Here is a 19,880-nt window from a genome sequence, read left to right as displayed (position 1 = left end):
GGGTTTGACTCACTGTGTTGTTTCTCACATTCTGAGTTGCATAACATTAACTCAACCAAGTAGAACTGCAGGGTACTTGCCCCAAAATTCATCCAGAGATCTTCAAACGTCTCCCTGAAAGGTGACTGAAACTGGCATTTGAACATCTAAACTGATGAGTTATACCTTATATTCGAGGTCAAAAATGTAACCTACTGTATGTGGTATGCAATAAACTGAACCAACACAGAACAAAGGTAACCAAATGAAGCTATAAAACGTGTATAGATTGGTGCTCAAAAAAAAACCTTATTACTAAATAAGAAGCAGGAGAGATCGAGCAACAAAATTAGATTAGTGCTGTCTATGGAAATAGCCACAAGAAAATACAGTTTTCATACCAAAGTTGACACCTTCATTACATGACCTAATTTAAGGGCAAATATTTCTGGTAGCTCTTCAAGGTATGGGCCCAGAATAAACTGTCACAGTTTCATAGATTAACTTTCAAAACTGTCCCCCCTTTTGCAGGAATTGGAACAAAATCACTTCAGCAAGGGAAAAGTAAGAGTTTTATACCACTCCTTCACCCACTCTTCCCAGCTCTTTTGATAAGTCTTAATTCACCATCTGACCTATGGCAGAAACACAGACGACAGCCATCAGCTCAACCAAGTCAGACACATTTTGGATTTCAGGCATCCTGAGGATGGCAGAAACTTTGTATCTGTCCAACAACATCAACCCCCAGCTGATTTCCATCCGTTTATACAGCTTGTCAACAAATCATTGTGGGGATATGTGACCAATGTAAAGGGAATTGCTCTTGTTTGACATATTTACTATTTATTCAACAAAAAAATACTAGAGTGTTAAAAAAACCCCAACTATGTCCTAGCTGTAAAACAGGGAAAAAAACTCCCTGATATCCCAAATCAGTTTCTTGTATTAACAAATATAGTACAAAGGTAAGTATCAAAAATGTAACTCAATCAATACCGCTTCAGGATTGTCATCTTGATGCCTTTTTTGGGCTTCCTTAAAACCAGAGGTCAGACAAAATTAAGAGAATAAAAAGAGCAGATGAAGCCTCCACAGGGGCTACACCCAGATATGGATGACCAGTCATGAGTTCTCACACTTCTGTAAGTTTGGTCCATTTGCATATTGGCAGTTAATCTTTCAACTACAGCTTCAGGTAATGAAGTCATTTACCCCATGTTTACTCCCCACCACCTCACTTCTCTTTATATTTTCCGGGGCCTGAGACAGCAAGGTGTCCTTGAATCCCAGATCTAGAGAGGAGTTGTTTAGACTAACCAAAATGTGAAGACAATAGTTAATACTCTATATGGAGTTTAAAATTATACACTAAAGAACTGCAGGATTACAAATAAACGAAAAATATAAAAGCTAAAATCCTAAGGCATCAACATGACTGAGGATGCAACAGGCATTCAGAAAAACAGAGAGAAAGTGTAAATAAGCTGAATTGTGCTAGATGCACTTCCAGGAACATCAAACTGATATTTTGAAATATCTTAAGGAAATAGCTTAGAAAAAGAAAACACACAGAGTTTCCCTGTGAAATAATTTCTGGGTTTTAATTTTAAGAAATACAAATGAGACTACATTATTTCAAATTGGCCATGTAGTAAACTGTTAAAGAATAGTTTCAAACATATAACACTGAACAAAAACAGCAGGCACAAAGGAGGAAAAATAAACTGGGGGAATCAATTTAGCTGATTTAGCTAGCATGATTGAAGCAAACCTCTTGAAACACAAAGTTGTATATGTATCATGAAAGCGTGAGGGCAGCAGCTGCTCTGCCACTAGAAGGCAGCCCAGAGCTGCCTTCTGTTCTCTGAATCTCTCTCCTAATTCTGGTTCGCATGAGAAAAGGGACCCCGGTGCCTGCCAGCCCCATAGGGAACCACCCTTACACCTGTCCTATCCTCAGTTTACCACAGGACCCCCTCAGTTTACCACAACTCCACTGTACCTGCTCAGCTGGGAGAGTGAGCTGCTGGCCAGATCACTGGACTGAGGCAAGCTGGGCAATGCTGCCACGTGCTGCGATGCTGAAGGCAGAAGCGAGGCCGTGGTAGACACCACACTGGGTAGAGAACCAGCTGAAGGTAGCGAGGGAGAAGGCTCTGTCTTAGGCGCTGCAACTGATGGAATAGCTGCAACAAGTTAAAAAGAGGCATTCAAATTAAAATTCTAGCATACTTGACATCCCAGCCCAGATGGCAGGAACACAGTAGCATTCATCCCTTGGTCTGCAAAAATCTGACCATTAAGAACTGGTAACCATATCAAGCAATTTGGCTATGAAGGAAAATTCAAACACAACTGAACTACAATTTTTTCCCCTTTAAGCTCTCTATTTACAATAAATTTGCATTTATCACTGCTACACATGTAGTAAACAACTGTCTTCTGCACTTCATCTGCCACTATCTGGATTACTAATACTCACAAGTCATTCTAAAATTCCTCACTTTTGGTACAGCAAACACAAGTAATTTCTGCCTTTTCAAGGCACTGTACATATCTAGTTTCACCTACAGCTCTGCTTCTTCATTCAGACCTACACAGCACTGTTGGGGATGAAGACTGAGATCGCTGGAGTACACGGGTAGATAACTTATCCCTTTGGTATATTCAGTCAAAAGTGTACTGCAGTAGAATGAAAAAAGCTACAATGAAAGGCCAGATTTGAGCACAGCGTTAAGTATTTTTTATGGCTAAGGAGCTGTTAAATATTGACTCACTTTATTTAGATAATAAAAAGTGTTAGGTTTTATCTTACACTTTTTAGGCTACACAGATAAAAACTTGATTATAGGATCACTACTCTGTAATAAGAGACTTAAAAATTCTATTGCTCAACATGATTCTCAGCTGTTTCACTTATTTCTACTCCTACAAAAAATAACAAAGAATTAGAGACAGTCACTCACCAATAAAACTCAGAAAAGAGTTGAGCCCTACCTTCTGCTGGGCCATGTTCCCACACCACACCAGGGACCACTACCCAGTGGATCATCACTAAATTGTAATGTATGTGAAGACACTTTTAGATTGGTCATCAAACAAAAATCAAATACACAGTTGGAAGTTATATATTAGAGTTTGTTCACTTTATGGATTTGATTTCTTAGCTAAATGACCAAGGTCAGGTTGTTGGGTTGCAATGGAAAGAGGAATTAAAAGGTCCTGGCCCTGGCAATAAGTATGGCCTCTAAGAGAAGAAAATCCAAGTGACAAACATGCTTATGAAGGCAGTAACTATATCATCTAATAACTCCTGGTAAAACTCATATAAAAAAGGAGTAAATAACATTTAAAACTCCCAATATATTAAGAGCAGAATTCCCTCAACACAAGGGGCAGAATCACCATCTTAAGATCCCCTACAAGATGACTGAATGCAATGTGCAAGACAAAGAAAACCATGAGACAAGTAGGATGGTCAGGAGTAAAACACATCAGTCGTACTTTGAATTAAGGATTTAGGAAGCTTGAGATCTGGATATTAAAGAAGAACAGCAAACAAGAGAGATGAACAACTAAGAATATTATAGCACATACAGAAAGAAGAAAGTACTTATAAAAGTAAAGACAACTTCAAAATCATTTGGATGCATAAAATAGACTCAATGGAAGAAGAAAACAGAAATGCTCTCAAAGGAGAACGGGCACAGGAAAAGAGACTAGTAAAGCTATTACAGAAAACAAAAGTGTTAGGAGTACTCAGATCTTTGTTTTCAGTAGAAAAAAAGGACAGGTTCTGTAGTGAATTTCATATATTGCTTATTAACTCTGTACACAACACTAGAAAAGTTCTTGTGTTGAAAAGCTGTCTTTGTGCACTTGGAGCGTATACACTCCTGCTCCTTTAAATTCAACTTGGTACTAACAAAACATTGTACTACTAATGGCCTACCTGAAGAGATGTTTAAGAGGAGGTTAGACCTAAAATTGAAGTGTTGGAATTCCAAAAGATTTTAATTCACACCACTGTCCTTGAAAACTTCCATGGAGCAGCACAAAGATGAGAAGAGTGAATACTATACCTTAATTACTTTAACTCCAAGTACAGAGCTGCAGGCCTGGTACAGGTCCACACTACATTAAAAACATGCCAAGATGAAGAAACTAACACTTATACTACAGTCAATACTGAAGTATTGTTTGCAAGATATTAAGAAACTCACAAGAGGGAATGTGTTTCTCACCTTTATTCTCACAGACTTCTAACAGGGCAGTGAGAGGTGCACTCAAAGAATGTGACTTCATTTCACTACAGCTAAATGATATTTGCAGCTTCCCAACTCAGAACTGGAAGAACTGCTAAAAAACTTCATATTATTTCTAATTTTGCATTTTTTAAATATTAAATGATTTCTGACAGGTGAATTAAAAAAACAAAAGCCAACAGCAAAGCAGCTTCTCTAATTCTTAGATTGTTTAGGTTTGTAGATTTAATAGACTTGCCTTCATATTTCAATTGTAATCAAGAAGCAAGCAGCATTTTATGCAACCACAATTAAAGTCAAATGGGTCAGCCATAAATTAGTCATGGAGAACAATATAAAGCCTTAAACCCAATGTCATTGATACGCTTGTGTGCACAGCAAGTAGCAAGGAACAAACAGAAAGTCCTGTGCTCAACCAAGCTTTGAAAACTTACTGTCAAGTGTTGCCTGTGTCCTAACACCACTGTGCCCATTCTGTAAACAAAGAAGAAATGAATTAACAAATCATCTTAGAAGTATATTAAATGCTCAGACTGAATCACACATTGAACATGCTTCATGCAAAATTCTATGGTCATACTAAATTGAACAAGGCAGAAAATTAAATTTTTACTGCCTTTAAAAAAACTACATCATAAAGTTGTCTCAAGTGCAAGGTGTCCTCAACACAGAGAAACCCATACACTGCCCATAATACACCCATCAGCAGCAAACCTTCCCATGTACTGTATATAACATAAACTTCAGGTTCACACCAATATGAAAGAAGGAATTGCATTAACATATAGGAAATGGTTGTGCTTTTGATCTAATGTAACTCACAATTTTAACTATCCAAGTTACACAGAGACGCCAATTTTTTTCCATTGAAAGATAAGACTTGAGAAGCACCAGTTGTTTTTTGGATAACGCTGGAGTACAGAAGTGGATAGTCTATGCTTGATCCTCACCAGTACATACGAGCTAGTGCAGAAGACAAGTGTGACTGAGCCAACACATAACAAAGGCCAGAAGTAAATAAACTTACAAACTCTCTCAAGTTCCTAAAACATTCAATAAACTCAGTTCTTTTAAAATAAACCTACATTCCATATACAAAGACAGCAGGTGTGTCTGAATCTCCCAAGAGATTCTTTGTCCTATATTAGACCTCTGCTTATGCTTATTAAAATAACACATGAAACTAATTCCCACTGGTTTAAATGCAACAGAAAAGTAATACTGGAGGGGCCAAGAAAAAATTTGGATCCATTTGCTAGGTGCCATGTAAATTTAGTAAATAAAATACATTTGTAGAGAAACCATCAAGTTATTAGTTATGGCAAAATACCATAACTAATATTTACATACAGAGACAGTTCTTTAGGTTCAAGGAGGAAAACTCAAGTAGAATTTTAAGCGTTACTAAAAAAAAGGTCAAAAGACAATTTAAGATGTCAACACCCGCAAAATCAGATGCTCTTATATCCCAAATACAGTAATACCAAAAATGACTACACACCAAGAAAAGCAAAAACAAATAAGAGGGTGGGCTTGAAAATCAAAAATACCACCTGGTTTGGTTACAGCATTAATGTATGAGGGCAATACAAACCTAACACAGGTAAGAGTATTCCCCCTTTTCTAGGTCCTGTTTCTGTAATGAACTCACCGTAACTGCAACAGGCGTTGGTTCAGACGGAGCCATGGAGCTTTGGTACGCTATCCTGCTATGCACAGAGGTCTGCTCATAGGAGGAAGTTGTTACTGAGCTAGTGCTCTGGGATGAGCAGGTCAGACTGGAAGAGCTGATGGCAGAGGTTGTGTAGGTGGAGTCCTGTACTGTATTGGATATTGGCAAAGAGGTATTCAAAGGATCACTGGAAAAAAAGAATTATTTATCATCTTGGTAGGTATTTCAAATACTTTCATGAAAATATCAGCTTCTATATGGCTATCTAGAACAACCTTAAACACACAAAAAAATCTATACTATTTATGTTAGAAAATCTAAGAATGTAAAAAAAAATTATAATATGCTTTGATTGTCACTAATCACTGCTTCAAAATATCAGCTGCACTAAGCACCATTCACCTTCCTCATTCCAGCCCAAACAAGACAAGAATTTACATACAAGCACTTTTCAGTCACATGTTATTTCCACCTTTTCCAAGGATAAATTAACGATCATAATCTTTCTTTTTTAAACAAGCAGAATTGATAAAGTCTGGTATATAATGAATAACAATAGGATTCTTTTTACAATAGAATTCTAATGTTACAAAATAAATTATGCAAAGAACTAAAAAATACTTGAAAACATGCAGTAATGTTTTATTGTCCACTTAGTTTAAATATCATGTAAAAAACTACAAGTTATGTGGAAGTTCATTTCTATTAATATTTCTGAATTAACTTCAGGAAGCTTTTTACTGATGCTGATTTTTCAATGAGTAAGGAATTAAAACTGGTTTACTGGTCCACTGGCACTTATCATTGGCTGTTGCAGCATTTCAGTAAGAGCTTCTGCATACAGAAAGCCCAGGTTTTTTTCTCATTTTTTCATCCTGTAGGAGAATCAGATCTGTAACCTGCTGCTAATCTACTAACTAACATAAATATATGGTAAAAAGGTCAATTCTGCTGGGTCAGTTGGAGAAAAACATGGGTAGTGAGGAAAAAACCCCCAAAACACTTGAAAATCAGGACAACTTCACATGAGAAAAAATTCTAAAGGATAGCTTATTTAAAGGTTATTTATATTCATATCGCCTTCAGGTTCACATCTACCCATCCAGGCAGATCTTGATTATCATTAGAGTAGAAAAATTATCATTTAAAATTATCACAGAAAACAAGTAATCATATTTTCTCCTTTCATTACATTGTAATCCTGTCATGACGTTTTTGGCACAAGCTTGACCCCCACAAGAACACCTGAGAATGCAGGAGGGCAACTCACACATACTTTACAGATTTTGAATATAAGCTATTGTTGGTCGTCTGGTTGGTATTCTCACTGCTTGGTGTCGATCCAAACTCTGGGAGTGTAGGCTCTGATCCAAACTCAAGAGCTCCAAACTGAACATTTAACCCTGTCATGTCTGCTGATCCAGGCATCTCCACAGCAGAGGCAGGAATCTTAAAGGAAGAAAAAAAGCCATAACTCTTTTGCATGCATCTGCAACTTGAAATTAATCCACTGATTCTGCTGTAATCTGGAGATGAATGAGTAAACCGTACCATTCCACAACAACAAAGTAGCATCTTTGTACATCCTCCCCCCCCCCAATATTCATATTGTGGCTACTAAGTGAATCTAAAAATCACTCAGCAACAGCCATTTTCCATACAGAGCAAACAGCTATCTGCTTGCAAAAGCTATCACGACAATATTTTGGACTTAATAACTATCCAGTTTAGTACATCCTGCTTCATAGATAAGAAACATACCAAGATCTTTGCTCTCCTTCTCCCTAGCAATTTATATAAAACATTTACCGAATCAAATCACAGAATCATTAAGGTTGGACAAGAACATTAAGACCAAGTCCAGGTATTAAAGCCAGCACTACCAAACCATGTCTCTAAGCACCATGTCTCTTCGTATCTTTCAAACAGTTCCAGGGATGGTAGCTCTCTCACTTACCTGGCAGCCTGCTCCAGCGATTGACAACCCCCTCAGTGATGACATTTTTCCTAATATCCAATTTAAACCTTCCCTAGTGCAACTTGAGGCTGTTTCCTCTTGTATTGCCACTTGTTACCTGGGAGAAGAGACCAATCTCCACCTGGCTACACCCTCATTTCTAGAGAGTGATCAAGTTTCCCCTGAGCCTCCTTTTCTCCGGGTTCAGCCCCTGTAGCTCCCTCAGACCTGTGCTCCAGACCCTCCCCAGCTCTGCTCCCTTCTCTGGACATGCTCCAGCCCCTCAATATCTTCCTTGTATGAGGGACCCAGAACTGGACACAGGATTTGAGGTGCAGTCTCACCAGTGCCCAGTACAGAGAGACAAGTCACTGCCCCGGTCCTGCTGGCTATGCCACTGCTGACACAAGTTTTTGTGGTTTTTAAGTATAGTAATGACAAGCTATCACTCAATTACCCACCTTGGATGCAGGAGTTATCCTCCTTTTTGGTGGTTTTATCTGTTTCTGCTGGGTTTGATGAACAGTCACTGCTTGGTTATCCATAGAGATAGTGGGGAGCTGCAATATTTTGCTAACAGCTGTAGAGGTGTCTACTGGTGATGGCTCTCGGAGTTTTACCTGGGAGGAGGATGACTCCAGCCCAGGAGGAGGAACAGGAACCACCTGCATTTGTTGGTGTCGCTGTGTCAGCTGGCTCAGAACTGGAGATGGCTCAGGCTGGGATTTAAAGTCTGGCCAGTGTTGGAAAAAAGGAAATATCAAAATTAAAGCACTGAACTTTGCTCTTCACAGTTCTACTCTTTATGCAAGAATCCAAGTGATGCTTAATAGTTATGATTCTATAGCATTTGCATGTCTTTTCAGACAGCAGAGGGGTTTCACATGGATCATTAACACTAACACTAATAAGGACAACAGTTAATACACCTACTTTAAATAAACAGCAGTGGCCAAGCAATATTTAGTTTTTTCCAAAAATGCAAAAACAAACCTATCTACACAGTCACAGTATTATCACACACAAATCCTCAAAAACTGTTACAGATTATTTTAATCAAGCACTTCAAGTTTCACTGTAATTAACTGAACTGATATAACGTGATTACTTCCAAGGGGTAAATTGTTGTTGCAATTTAGAGGTAGCATGAGTTAGGATTCCTTTCCCCTGCAAAGAAGAAGATAAAAAAAATAGGAAGTTTTCTACCATCTCATAATAGCTGAGAATCAAAGAGATGCTGGATATAAACAGGTTTTTTCCCAAGTCTTCCCTTTCATAGTTTTTGGATACTGAAAGCCATGAGGTGACCTAAAGCACTGGTCAACCACCACAGAGATCTCCAGCATTTCCAGTGTCAAGGGGTTTTTATTCAGTTGGTGAAGTCCATTAGAAAGCATTAAAATGTAGTTTTATTTTCTTTTAGAATTTCTGCATGTCAAAGACAGTAATTGCTACCAATGGCTGCTTATCTACACATAAACATATACACACATGACAGACACAAGAGCTATCTTCTTCACAGTGAGGATTCTGCTAGGAACAACACTACAGATAATAAGTTTCTGTCATTCTCACTGTTACAATTAATTCTACTCAATTACATAAAAATTCATACCATTATAAAAACACAAAACAAGTAACCCGAATCCTTCACAGCACACTATGGAAAGAACACTGAAGTGTGATGCATATTATGAAGAAATTACACAGTACTCATTAAAAATTCATGTAATGATTAGAAGAGAGAATTTGGGAAAAAAACAAAATACAAGTACACAACTTTACACTCAGCTAAAAGAAGCATAGTTACAAGGAAAATAAGTATTTTCCGTATCTGTTGAAAAACAATCAACAACAAAATTCCATGTAAATATTCAAGCACACTAAATCAAAGATGTCACTACCTGGAAGGCTCAATAACTTTAAACATGTAATGACATTTAGGGATAGGCTTAAGCTTAATATAACTTAGTTTATTATATACTTGTGATGTTTATTATCAGCAAATAAGCATAACATTTAAAATGTTGCAAGTAATTGTATTACTAGGAATATTTTTTTTTAAAAAAAGTCTTTCATTGAAGTAATTTTAAACTATCATTGGCATTAAGAAATCCTACTGGCTAATATAAAGAGAAAGAGAGAAGAACCTATGTCAAAGCACTTACCAAACTGACTGAGGACTGAGGACTGAGTACTAGGTGGTTTTAGATCCCAGGACGATGCAGCAACTGTGCTAGTGGTGGCAGAACTGCTATTGGTTTGTTGAGAGGTAAACTGACCCAATCCCGGTGATTTCAATTGGTCCAAGATTTGGGAACCAGTAGAGTTTGCCAATTTAGAAGATCTGAGCTCTCCAAAGCCAGAACAAAGAACTGCCGACTACCAAAAGACCAAGAAGAAAAGGGGAAGGAGTGGAGTTAATATTTTAACTAATAATTGAACACAATCATAGGGTCAATGCCTACAGCTGCTATCTGGAAGAAACAAAAATCTTTTCAGACCTAGATTACTAACAAATGACCAGTAAAAATTTCCACTACTGTAATCACAATAATACTAACTTATTTGAACCTACACATCTTAAAATATCATAGACTTACTAATAGTTGGACCAATTTTTAGAGAATAAACACCTCATCTCACACCCTCAAAACTGATTCAGAAATAGGCATGCTTCCACAAGAAGTAGCTGACAATGTGCTTGGAAATAACACATCCATTTTCTGGCCTAGAACTCTTAACTATAAACAAATTATTTCATCCTACATCAGCAAGCAATGAGCACATCTGCTCTCTAATCAAAAATTAATATAACTGCTTCATGCAAATGCAGAAATAACCAACCAGCAAAATGAAAAAAGTAATTTTTGGCGGGGGATGGGGGGGGGGGGGGGAGGGTGGGGGAAGGGGGCTGAAAGTAAAGAATTATATTCTTCATTTTAATTTTTCACCAAATACCAAAACACTTCACAAAATGACCAGCACTGGAAAAGTTGTTTAACCTGAAATATTTACTCATGAACAACATTTAGAAAACAAAATATTTAGAAAGCACAAGATAGTTTTACCAGACTTTGAGGAGAGTAAGAGTTTACAGCCCTGGAGCTGCCTGTTCCTGATGCCATCTGGGTGCTGTGCTGAGAATTTGTGAATACTAAGGCTTGGCCAAAGGTCTGCTGCTGAGAAGACTCAAATGAGTTGCCTTCTGTCTCTTGGGTAGATGTCACCGGCTTTTGAAGCAGTGTCACCAAATCAATGCTGTAAGACAAAGTGAAACTTGGCTGGAATGAGTGAACAGTGATGAAACTTCAGTGACACTGGGGAAAGCACTAGCAATACTAAGGCTGCCATCCCAGCAACAGAATTATTACTGATTAGCAGTCTTTTCAGATATTTTTTGTCTACCATACAAGAGAGAGAGAAGGGATCTTTTTGCCACTAAGTAACAAACAAAAAAATCCCACCCCAATCTGAGCGGATGAACTAAAATTTTTCTAACAATCTGAGGGACATCCACTGGAGAACAGAACAAAAAACACATGAATATACTACCTTTAAGAAAGAAAGAAATATAAATGATACACCATGTGACACCATGCCTCATGCAAATCACATCCATATTATATGGAAAATTTTGCTACAGTACAGCAGAATCAGGACTTTTGGAACCATGAGCCTATCTAGTTTTCAGATCTCATGCTATCCAACTACCAAAGCGTTCACTATACTTTTATGTGCTCCTCAGGAACATTAAGCTAATGGAAGCAGCTGATTCCACAACATGACCAGAAAGGCATTTGAAGACAAAGGCAGGCAAAGGAAGGCAGCAAATGACCTATTTTTGGTTCTTGATCTTAACCCTCTATCATCAGTAAAGGCTTGTAACTGTGATGCTCACCAGGGAATTCACCTTTTTGTCAATGCAAGCTTTCATTTAACAGATCTGCCAAAGCATGACATTCTGAACTCTTCCTCCTTCTACAAAGATAGGCTTTCTCACTTTCTGGACACTAAAGCCAGAGCTTCCCTTTCAACAGCAAAAAAATTTTTCTTCCCAGCTACTTTTCTTCCTGTCTGTAAGCAGTCTTGATGCAGAAGATGTGTTATGCTCACACATTTGCTAAGTTTGTCTCCACTTTCACAGTCAGAAAACTCAGGAACTCACAGAAACAACAATTTGCAAGCAGGGCTTTTTCAATTTCTAGATGAGTTTGACCAATCTCTGAGAGAGTTTTTATTCAATATTTTATGTGTGCAAGCTAATATTGCCTAATCAAGGAGAAGGTTTTTAAAGTATAGGGAAAACATGGAAGAAGAGCTTACCTTTGCCCAGGAGTCACATGATTTTCAGCTGGAACAGAAGATGCAGTGAAGACTTTTGTTTCAGAAAGCTGAAAAAGAGATGGAGTAAGAATCTCATATGCTTACATTTCCCTCCTGCAACATCTGCATAAATTCCATTTTGGTCATGCACTTTCAATATAAAAGTAAAGTCAAACTACCATTACAAACAGCTACTCTGAAGCTCTGCTTAAAAAGACAAAAACATGTAGTCAAACTTCAGTAAAATCTTCGCCACAGAATCAAGTACCTATTTAATTAGAGGGCTGGGTTAGGATATTTGACCTACTGACAACACGCACCAGCATAGAATTGTACACCAATGTAATACATCAGCTTGGGAAACAGTTTAACTGAAACACACCAGTAGAAAGTAATTAATGTGACAGCCATCCTACCATCAACGTGCAGACAATTTATGACACTACAGAGCAACTCTGACAAATCTTATTGCACAAGGTAACACATTGCACTGCTCCCACTCATTCCATGTATCCTTGCATCTGACATTTCAGCTGCCACCAGCAGCAGATGCAGGTAAGTACAGGTAAGTTCAGTGAACCAGCATTCATGGCTCCTTATGGGCAGCTCTGTTAGGAAAGGCAATAACGTCTTTAACTGAGGGCTCCAAGAGCACGAGCTGGGAAACTGTGATAAAATGAGAGCCATGCTGACACTCATGTAACAAGTCAGACCACACACAGAGGACAGCTGCACTTTTTTAACTATGCTGTTACAATACAAAGAGATACTCGCACAGGCACCTGGGGAAGTGGAGCTGGTTGGGACCTTGCAGGAAAAGAAGAGGTTGTTTTTTTGCCATGTGGTTGGATTTTTTTAATACTTTTTGTTGTTTAAAAAGTAGTTGTTGAACAGCTACAACTTCCTAGGCTAATTTGATTCTATTGACAGGAATACTTGCAAATCAGAATAGATCTTAAGCCAGTACAAGTTAGGTTTAGCAAAACAGAGCTAGGCATGTACAATGTTTGTATTTTAAATTTACTTTTCACAAAATCATCCTTAATTCCTTTAGTAGCCTTGTCTTTGACTAAAGAATAACTGACCTATTCAAAGAACACCTTTCAAATGTGCCATTTGATACAGCTCGTCTAGAAATTATACATTTTTAACTGCATACATCTCTAGCAGTTTAAAGGACACCACAGACATGAGCCAATTTCATTTGCCATCCCACAGGCAGCTCTACTGAGAGCATGTGATTCCTGAACATGCACATCTGATAGGGGTCTCCTTGATTTAAGAAGGATACAGAAGAGCTGACTGGGAGCAAATCACCACTCAGGGGCAGAGCAGAGATATCTCACATACTCTCCCAGCACTCTGTCACAAGGAGCACATGAGACCATGAACAAATCAGCCTAATACAGTTCCTCCCTCCATTTCTTACCCTTCCCTTGCTGCCAACACAAAGTACTTTAATCCCTCATTTCTGGATCACTTGTCCTGAGATGAATGCTGACAGCCCACAACTCTGTGTACTGACCAAAACAAAGAAAGAACATTCCACTTAAGTACATTTCAGTTAAAAAGGCTGTTCCTCTATTGTCCAGCATTTTCTGAATCATGTGTTTTATTTTAGAGCAATGTGTACTGTACTTTCTGGGGTACTATGATATTCCTGCATTACATGGCACAAGGAGGTCAGCTAATGGCACAAGCAGCACTCTATGGTCTGCAATCCCTTGGTTAAATATTAAATTCTTTGTAATGTCAACAGTTTCTTATACTCACATAACCAAGAAAAGACTAGTCAGGGACAAACACTGATGAACCCCAAAAATTCAGCAGATTGAGGAGACTGAGGATGTTTGTGACAATGCAAATGCATGCTTGATGTGTGAGAGAAAAAATGCTCTCTATAGATGAACCAGCATGCAAACAGCAGTCTCTAGCTACCAGCTCAGTTACACTGAGATTTAGACTACAACCTGTGGCAAACTTACTGCCAAAAGGTCCAATCAAGCACTTAATTCAGTACTCTGCAGGGATTATGGCATTCGTCAAAACACATATTTTGTGCTGTGGCAGCTGAAAAGTTTTATTACAGATGTACTTAGTATTTCTCAGACGTAGTATTTTCAGCTCCCAATCAAGCCATTATGCTTGCTGCACACTACACTCACAAATCTTTCACTGAGGCTCTGGCATTTTCCCAGAACTGAACGAATGGTTGTGAGCCATTTGTCGGTGCTGGCCTCACAGGGGTATGTTCTCCATCTGCAGTGAAATGCCCATGCTTCCCAGCTCCTGTTCCTATGATAAAATCATTCTCCAATCACCAAACAGACAATGCACTTGACAACTAGCTATCAGCTCCTAAAGGAGTATAGGAATAGTGAGGAGAAGAGGAAAATATACTCCAGCATCCTCACAGAAACTCAACATCAACAAATCAGAAATTTTAAAAAAAGCTTATTACTGTTTTGGTATGATGTAGTGAGGGTAAAAAATTAAAACAACTTCTCATGCTGCTTCCAGGTAAAGAAACCACTTCCAACAAAACACTTTTTTTTTCCCCTTTCCTTTTTTGAAAATAAATGTTGTTGTGGTTTCAAATAATAACAGAAAATGTTTGCCATTATCCACTTTCCAGCAATTTGTATTTATTCTATTTCTTTCCTTTGGAATAGTTGCTGTAGTTAAACTTTACTTTCTTGTAAGAGCAAAACCCAGAGCCACCTAAAGTACCTCAATATTTGTCTAGTCCTTCATTGTTAATACCCTGAATATCCCTTTAACAAAACACAACCTCTTATTTTCACTGCAAGCACTTTCCATTCTATTTAACAGCACCTTGACAACCTATTATACTTGCTTAATACTCACTGCAAAAGATAAGGACCAGACAGGACTATTAGGTCACAAAGACCTAATTCTTCTTGGATCAAACAATGTTAAATTTTACTGACTTGCTCATAACTTGTATCTGACTAGAGAACACCACATTTAAACAGAAATATTCTTTAGAAAAAGACCTGGTCTTTCCCTCAGACAGTAAATCGATCAGCTTCTTTGGTTCTTTTAATCAATAGTCATGCCACTAGAACTGTTTGTTACGCACTTAAATGCATGGATCCATTTTCCAGACACAGGTTCATACTACACCTCTGCTACACTAAAACCAGAGTTGATCATATGCTCCTAAAGTAACCCTTTCAGATTCCCTAAACTAAAATCTCCCTTCTCAAGGATCTTTGATCAGATATTTTCAGCTATTATACACAATTTTTCATCTGTAAAAGTAATGAGAAATTGGGTTTGGTACTTATGAATCAAGTTCAGGAGCATCCATATACATAAACATAACTCAAGAATGACTAAGAGATGGCAAAGAGTGCCAACAGGCAAAAATACTACAATAGGAGCTTTTTTAATACAGCATCAGCTCATGCTGAGCTGTTCTTTTTTCATCATCCACTACATTCCTGGAAACTTTTGAGTTGCTGCTTTCCAAACACCAGGCCCCTGTTCTGAAGGTGTGTCTTTATTCCTATAAAGCAAATGGATACTTGGCTATATTAAAGTATTTTTCACTGGAATAGCTCAAATATTGCAGAGGTCCAAATCTTGCCACATGACTGGCTCACTTTCAAAGGCTATTCCAACATATTTTGTATTTGAAACCATTTTATTAAGCAATTACTTTAGTTTTACTTCCCAATCATTGATCGAGGCACTAGATGGCATCTGGCCTCAGACTGGGAGGACTAATAGCCTTCCTACAAAAGCCCACATTCAATAAGGGTCCTTCTGTAACAGATCTGCCAAAATTTTCTAGGCAGATTTCAATACACTAAAATGTTTTGCAATAGAATGCAATTATTTTTAGAACAAAAGGTATAACATATTTTTCCCTTTTATTTTTTGGCGCATGTTTTGGGCTAATGTATCTGCATCTTGACATTTCGTTGACTCTTTCTGAATATTAGCAGACCAATAACTTTCTCCTAGGCTATAGGGATTTTTCCAGGATGCAAAATTAATAAAAACTAACAACGGGCTAGAGAATTCAAAATTCATTTGCAAATTATTCAGCTCCAGTAACTAATTAAAACAAATTCTATCTGTAGTCAGCATTGCTCAACACCCGTCCCTTACAACAAACGCTCCATTGTACCAGCATCAAACAGGGGTGAGAACAGCTCATAGAATTCCACCGTTCTTAGCCCTTAGTCCACCTCTAGCACACACTCAGGAAACTAAAGACAGGTTTAAAATATGTCAGCTTTTGATGACATTAACTGATACAGAAAACCTAGGAATTTAAGAATTTCTTTCAATTCTCTCAAAAGATACATCCCTATCATTAGGTAAGTATGGAGCTTCCATATCCGTTACATAAAGCATTCACGCATTTCCAGGACAAACACTGACATTCCACCTCGCAGGAGGAGGCAAGAGGGATGACTTATTTTCACTCTACTGAAAATAAACTTGAAATAATGGATTACTTCAAATATTTAGTTTTTGAAAACAACACAAACTCTGAAGAGAATAAATAATCAATTGGTATATCCAGCTAGTTGCACTTACATCTTCATTCCAGTCTTCTGCTGTCCATTCTTCTATTGAGTTCTTCCATGCTCCTATTATAATAGGGGAAGGAAAGAAAGGTACAAGTTAAAGGCATAACACTGTGTTTCAAACCTTCTGCTTTTCAAGCAATCCCATTTTCATTATCAGTGGAACACAAAGCAAGGAGATGGAGGTTGGAAACATATTTGGAAACATGGTTGTAAGCTCTAGGAAACTGGTCAGCAGAATTAAAATTCTGGGAGGGAAACACCACCACTCCTTCCCCCTGCCCCTGATTTTTGATCTTTGCCACTATGGTACCGGACTCAATTTGCATGAACGTACATCTGCACCCAGTGATTAATCCCAAACATTGGAAGAACTTCCTCTTATGGGTCCAACAGCAATAAGAGGTTACTCAACCCTCACATAGGATCCTCCAGATTCACACACAAATTAATACAGAACAAAACACAACCACCAACACCTGCTCCAAGACCCACAATCCTACTTTCAACACATTCAATTTCAAGACCCAAGCTATGCCTGTGAAGACTACTTTCCAACCTGCTAATTCACTCAGAGTAGCACAACTCCAATTCCTTCCCCTGAGAGAGCAACTTATTTTAGAACACAAGCAATTCTTATGATGGTAGTAGGACAATCTTTAAATTTCCACTGTAGCTAAAAAATGCTTCCTGTAACTGGAGGCAGACTGGGTTTGGCAAACTCTGGAGCACAGTGAAGCATGCAGAAATAGGAAAACCACAGAAACCAAATCTATGGATGCAAAATTTGAATCCCTTCCACAGGAAACAGCAGGTACAGACATGCAAGAGCAATAAAGGGACTGAAGGCCTTGACCACCGGCAGCAGTACAGTGAAGATTATTGCAACAACAACCAGAGCCTTTGTGTAAACTGTGCAACCACGAGCAAAGAAAACACCAGCACCAAAGGTAGCACCGCCAGCACCCTGGATCAAGTACAAAGCAAAGAGTCTGCTGCTTCAATCATCTCCTTTCATTTAACGAGGAATTGGTCTGTTTCTGATTAATTCAGAAACAAGCACCCCAAAAACACCATCAAAGCCAGCTGGTACTAATGCCAGGATTGCACTGGTGCTTCCTCTTGTACCCCACGATACCACAGTGGGTTTTGGCAGAGGAGGGTTGAGTGGCGCCAGTCCTGCCAGGCAAAAGGGCTGACCATGGAGGTAATGCACAGTGGGGGGAAGAGAGGGGAACTATACCTTGGAATCCAAAATTATTTGGCAGGTCCTGAGCAAGGTAACATCCGCTCTGTGTGGGCTCTGTGGAGCAATATAGAGTTGCCTGAAACATCTCATGCTCACATTTTAGCAAATGGCTCCTACCCAGGGTTGATGTTTTTACTAATAACCATACCCTATAGCAAAACTACTACAATGCTTCAAATTTCTAGAGTAATCCACACATTTCAACAGAAATTTTGAAAAGGAGGAAAAGCCCAATTATCTCCCATAAGCCAGTGCCAAGGTATGTCTCTAGAAGACAAGCTTTGCACTGACACCTGAACACTAAAACAGAGCTCAAAGTCTGATAAAATAAAGACTAGAAGAGCTCAGGTACATCAAGTCAGACTCTTGTGTATTTTCCACCATCTTTGGGAGACCAAACCTACTCGAAATAATACTTGTGATGTTTTCCTCACAATTAACTTAAACAACTGTCTGTTGTTCTCTTATAAAGCTAGTCCTGAGGGTTTACTCTTTTAAATACTGCGTACAGTCTCTCACCCTTTTATTAGTTTATCCAAGCTGTCAAGTTTATTAGTGTCATTTACTAACACTTTCCCTTCCCAACTCAATCATTCCACTCTCAGTTATTTCAGTACTCTTCTCTGCACAAAATTCAGTTTCTGAATGTCTTTCTCCTGTTGATCTGATCTAAGTCAGCTTTTGCCACAGGACCATCGATTTCTTTTTAGTCCAAAATCCACCCTGGCATTACTGCAACTCATTTATCCTCTTCCCAATCTTTCCCCCAAGCTTTGCAAAGCATTACAATTCAAGAGTTTTCTGTTTTCCATCAAAACTATGTTTTGCATTTTCTAAGATCCTTATCATACAAGCTTCAATCTAGGTGGCTATTTGTGACCCTTTCCTCTTTTTCTTTGTTACAAGTTCAGTTTAGAAAGTTATCAAGCCAATAAAAACAGCATACATCTTTTGATGAGTCTTCAGCTATGTTCCTCCAATTATCCTCTCTCCCTGTCACACTCTTTATTTTTTTACCATTTCTTTGAACAATCATTGATATTAACCCCAAAATAAATTTAACTTGGTCTATGCCAAACTTATGTACTAGTTCTTTCCTTCTGGATTTGCATTCTAGAAAGACTTGAAGCCTTCCTTAAAATGTTCCTTCAGACTTTAACAGCAGATATTGAAAAAACAAACCAAACACAAAACCCCCAGAAAACAAAAACCCAAACACCAACTTCCTTGTACCTTCCAAGGAACACAACTGTCCCTCTTGAGAGTTACTCTTTAATTTATTTCTTATTTCTAGTCATTCTTCAGTTTCAGAGTAGTTTAACGCTGTTTATAACTAAGGTAACAAAGGAAGTTTTTCCACGAAACTTAAACTCTATCAAAGTAGTGACATGAGTAAATTACCAGAACACAAGGCCATTTTTACAATAAACTTTGAGAAGTGAGCACCTCTAACACAATTTATGTTTAACAACTGCTGTGATTTGCACTCATTTTCTCCCACTGCCCTGTACATTACAAAAAAGGTGAGAGAAATGATGCTGCTCAAGTTTATTTCTTTTTGGAGGAAGCTAGTAATTTTGTTTCTCTTCATCTGTCCCTTCCCTTTGCCTTTCCTCTGTATATTATTTCTATATAAATTAGAATGCAGGAAAATTGATGCTGTATTATTTGGAATACAATTAGATATAATGTTATAAACTATTAAAGACTTGCCCTTCAGTCTGTATTTCAGCCAACACTAAATTTTACCTTCACAGAACCAGCTGACTTTTCTACTGGATTACACAATGGTGCACTTAGAAAGGCTATTCAAGCTATCATGATGCCTCTGGCATCTGCAATAATTCAGGACATGAGGTTCTAG

At 38.1% G+C, this 19,880-nt stretch overlaps 1 protein-coding gene across 4 annotated transcripts in view; it reads right to left on the bottom strand.

The window, feature by feature from the left end:
• UBAP2 (ubiquitin associated protein 2) overlaps nt 1-19,880 on the bottom strand; it is a 184,234-nt gene that overhangs the window by 118,411 nt on the left and 45,943 nt on the right. For 2 of the 4 annotated variants that reach the window (XM_054283484.1, XM_054283485.1), the window contains exons 9-17: nt 16,778-16,830; nt 12,203-12,270; nt 10,948-11,137; nt 10,045-10,258; nt 8,338-8,609; nt 7,190-7,368; nt 5,899-6,106; nt 4,682-4,721; nt 1,985-2,168 (exon numbers count right to left, since the gene is read on the bottom strand). In XM_054283484.1, the coding sequence (XP_054139459.1) occupies nt 1,985-2,168; nt 4,682-4,721; nt 5,899-6,106; nt 7,190-7,368; nt 8,338-8,609; nt 10,045-10,258; nt 10,948-11,137; nt 12,203-12,270; nt 16,778-16,830 (1,408 nt within the window). The remainder of the gene's footprint in view (nt 1-1,984; nt 2,169-4,681; nt 4,722-5,898; nt 6,107-7,189; nt 7,369-8,337; nt 8,610-10,044; nt 10,259-10,947; nt 11,138-12,202; nt 12,271-16,777; nt 16,831-19,880) is intronic. The other 2 variants (XM_054283487.1, XM_054283488.1) reach the window with 1 other exon arrangement.

Source organism: Melozone crissalis, unplaced genomic scaffold, assembly GCF_028551555.1.
Source record: "Melozone crissalis strain CALT ecotype California unplaced genomic scaffold, PUWL_Pcris_2 ptg000036l_1, whole genome shotgun sequence".
In the NCBI taxonomy this organism is placed as follows: Eukaryota; Metazoa; Chordata; class Aves; order Passeriformes; family Passerellidae; genus Melozone; species Melozone crissalis.
The sequence above is the reverse complement of the archived record's forward strand: the minus strand, read 5'-3'. Positions and strand labels throughout refer to the sequence as shown.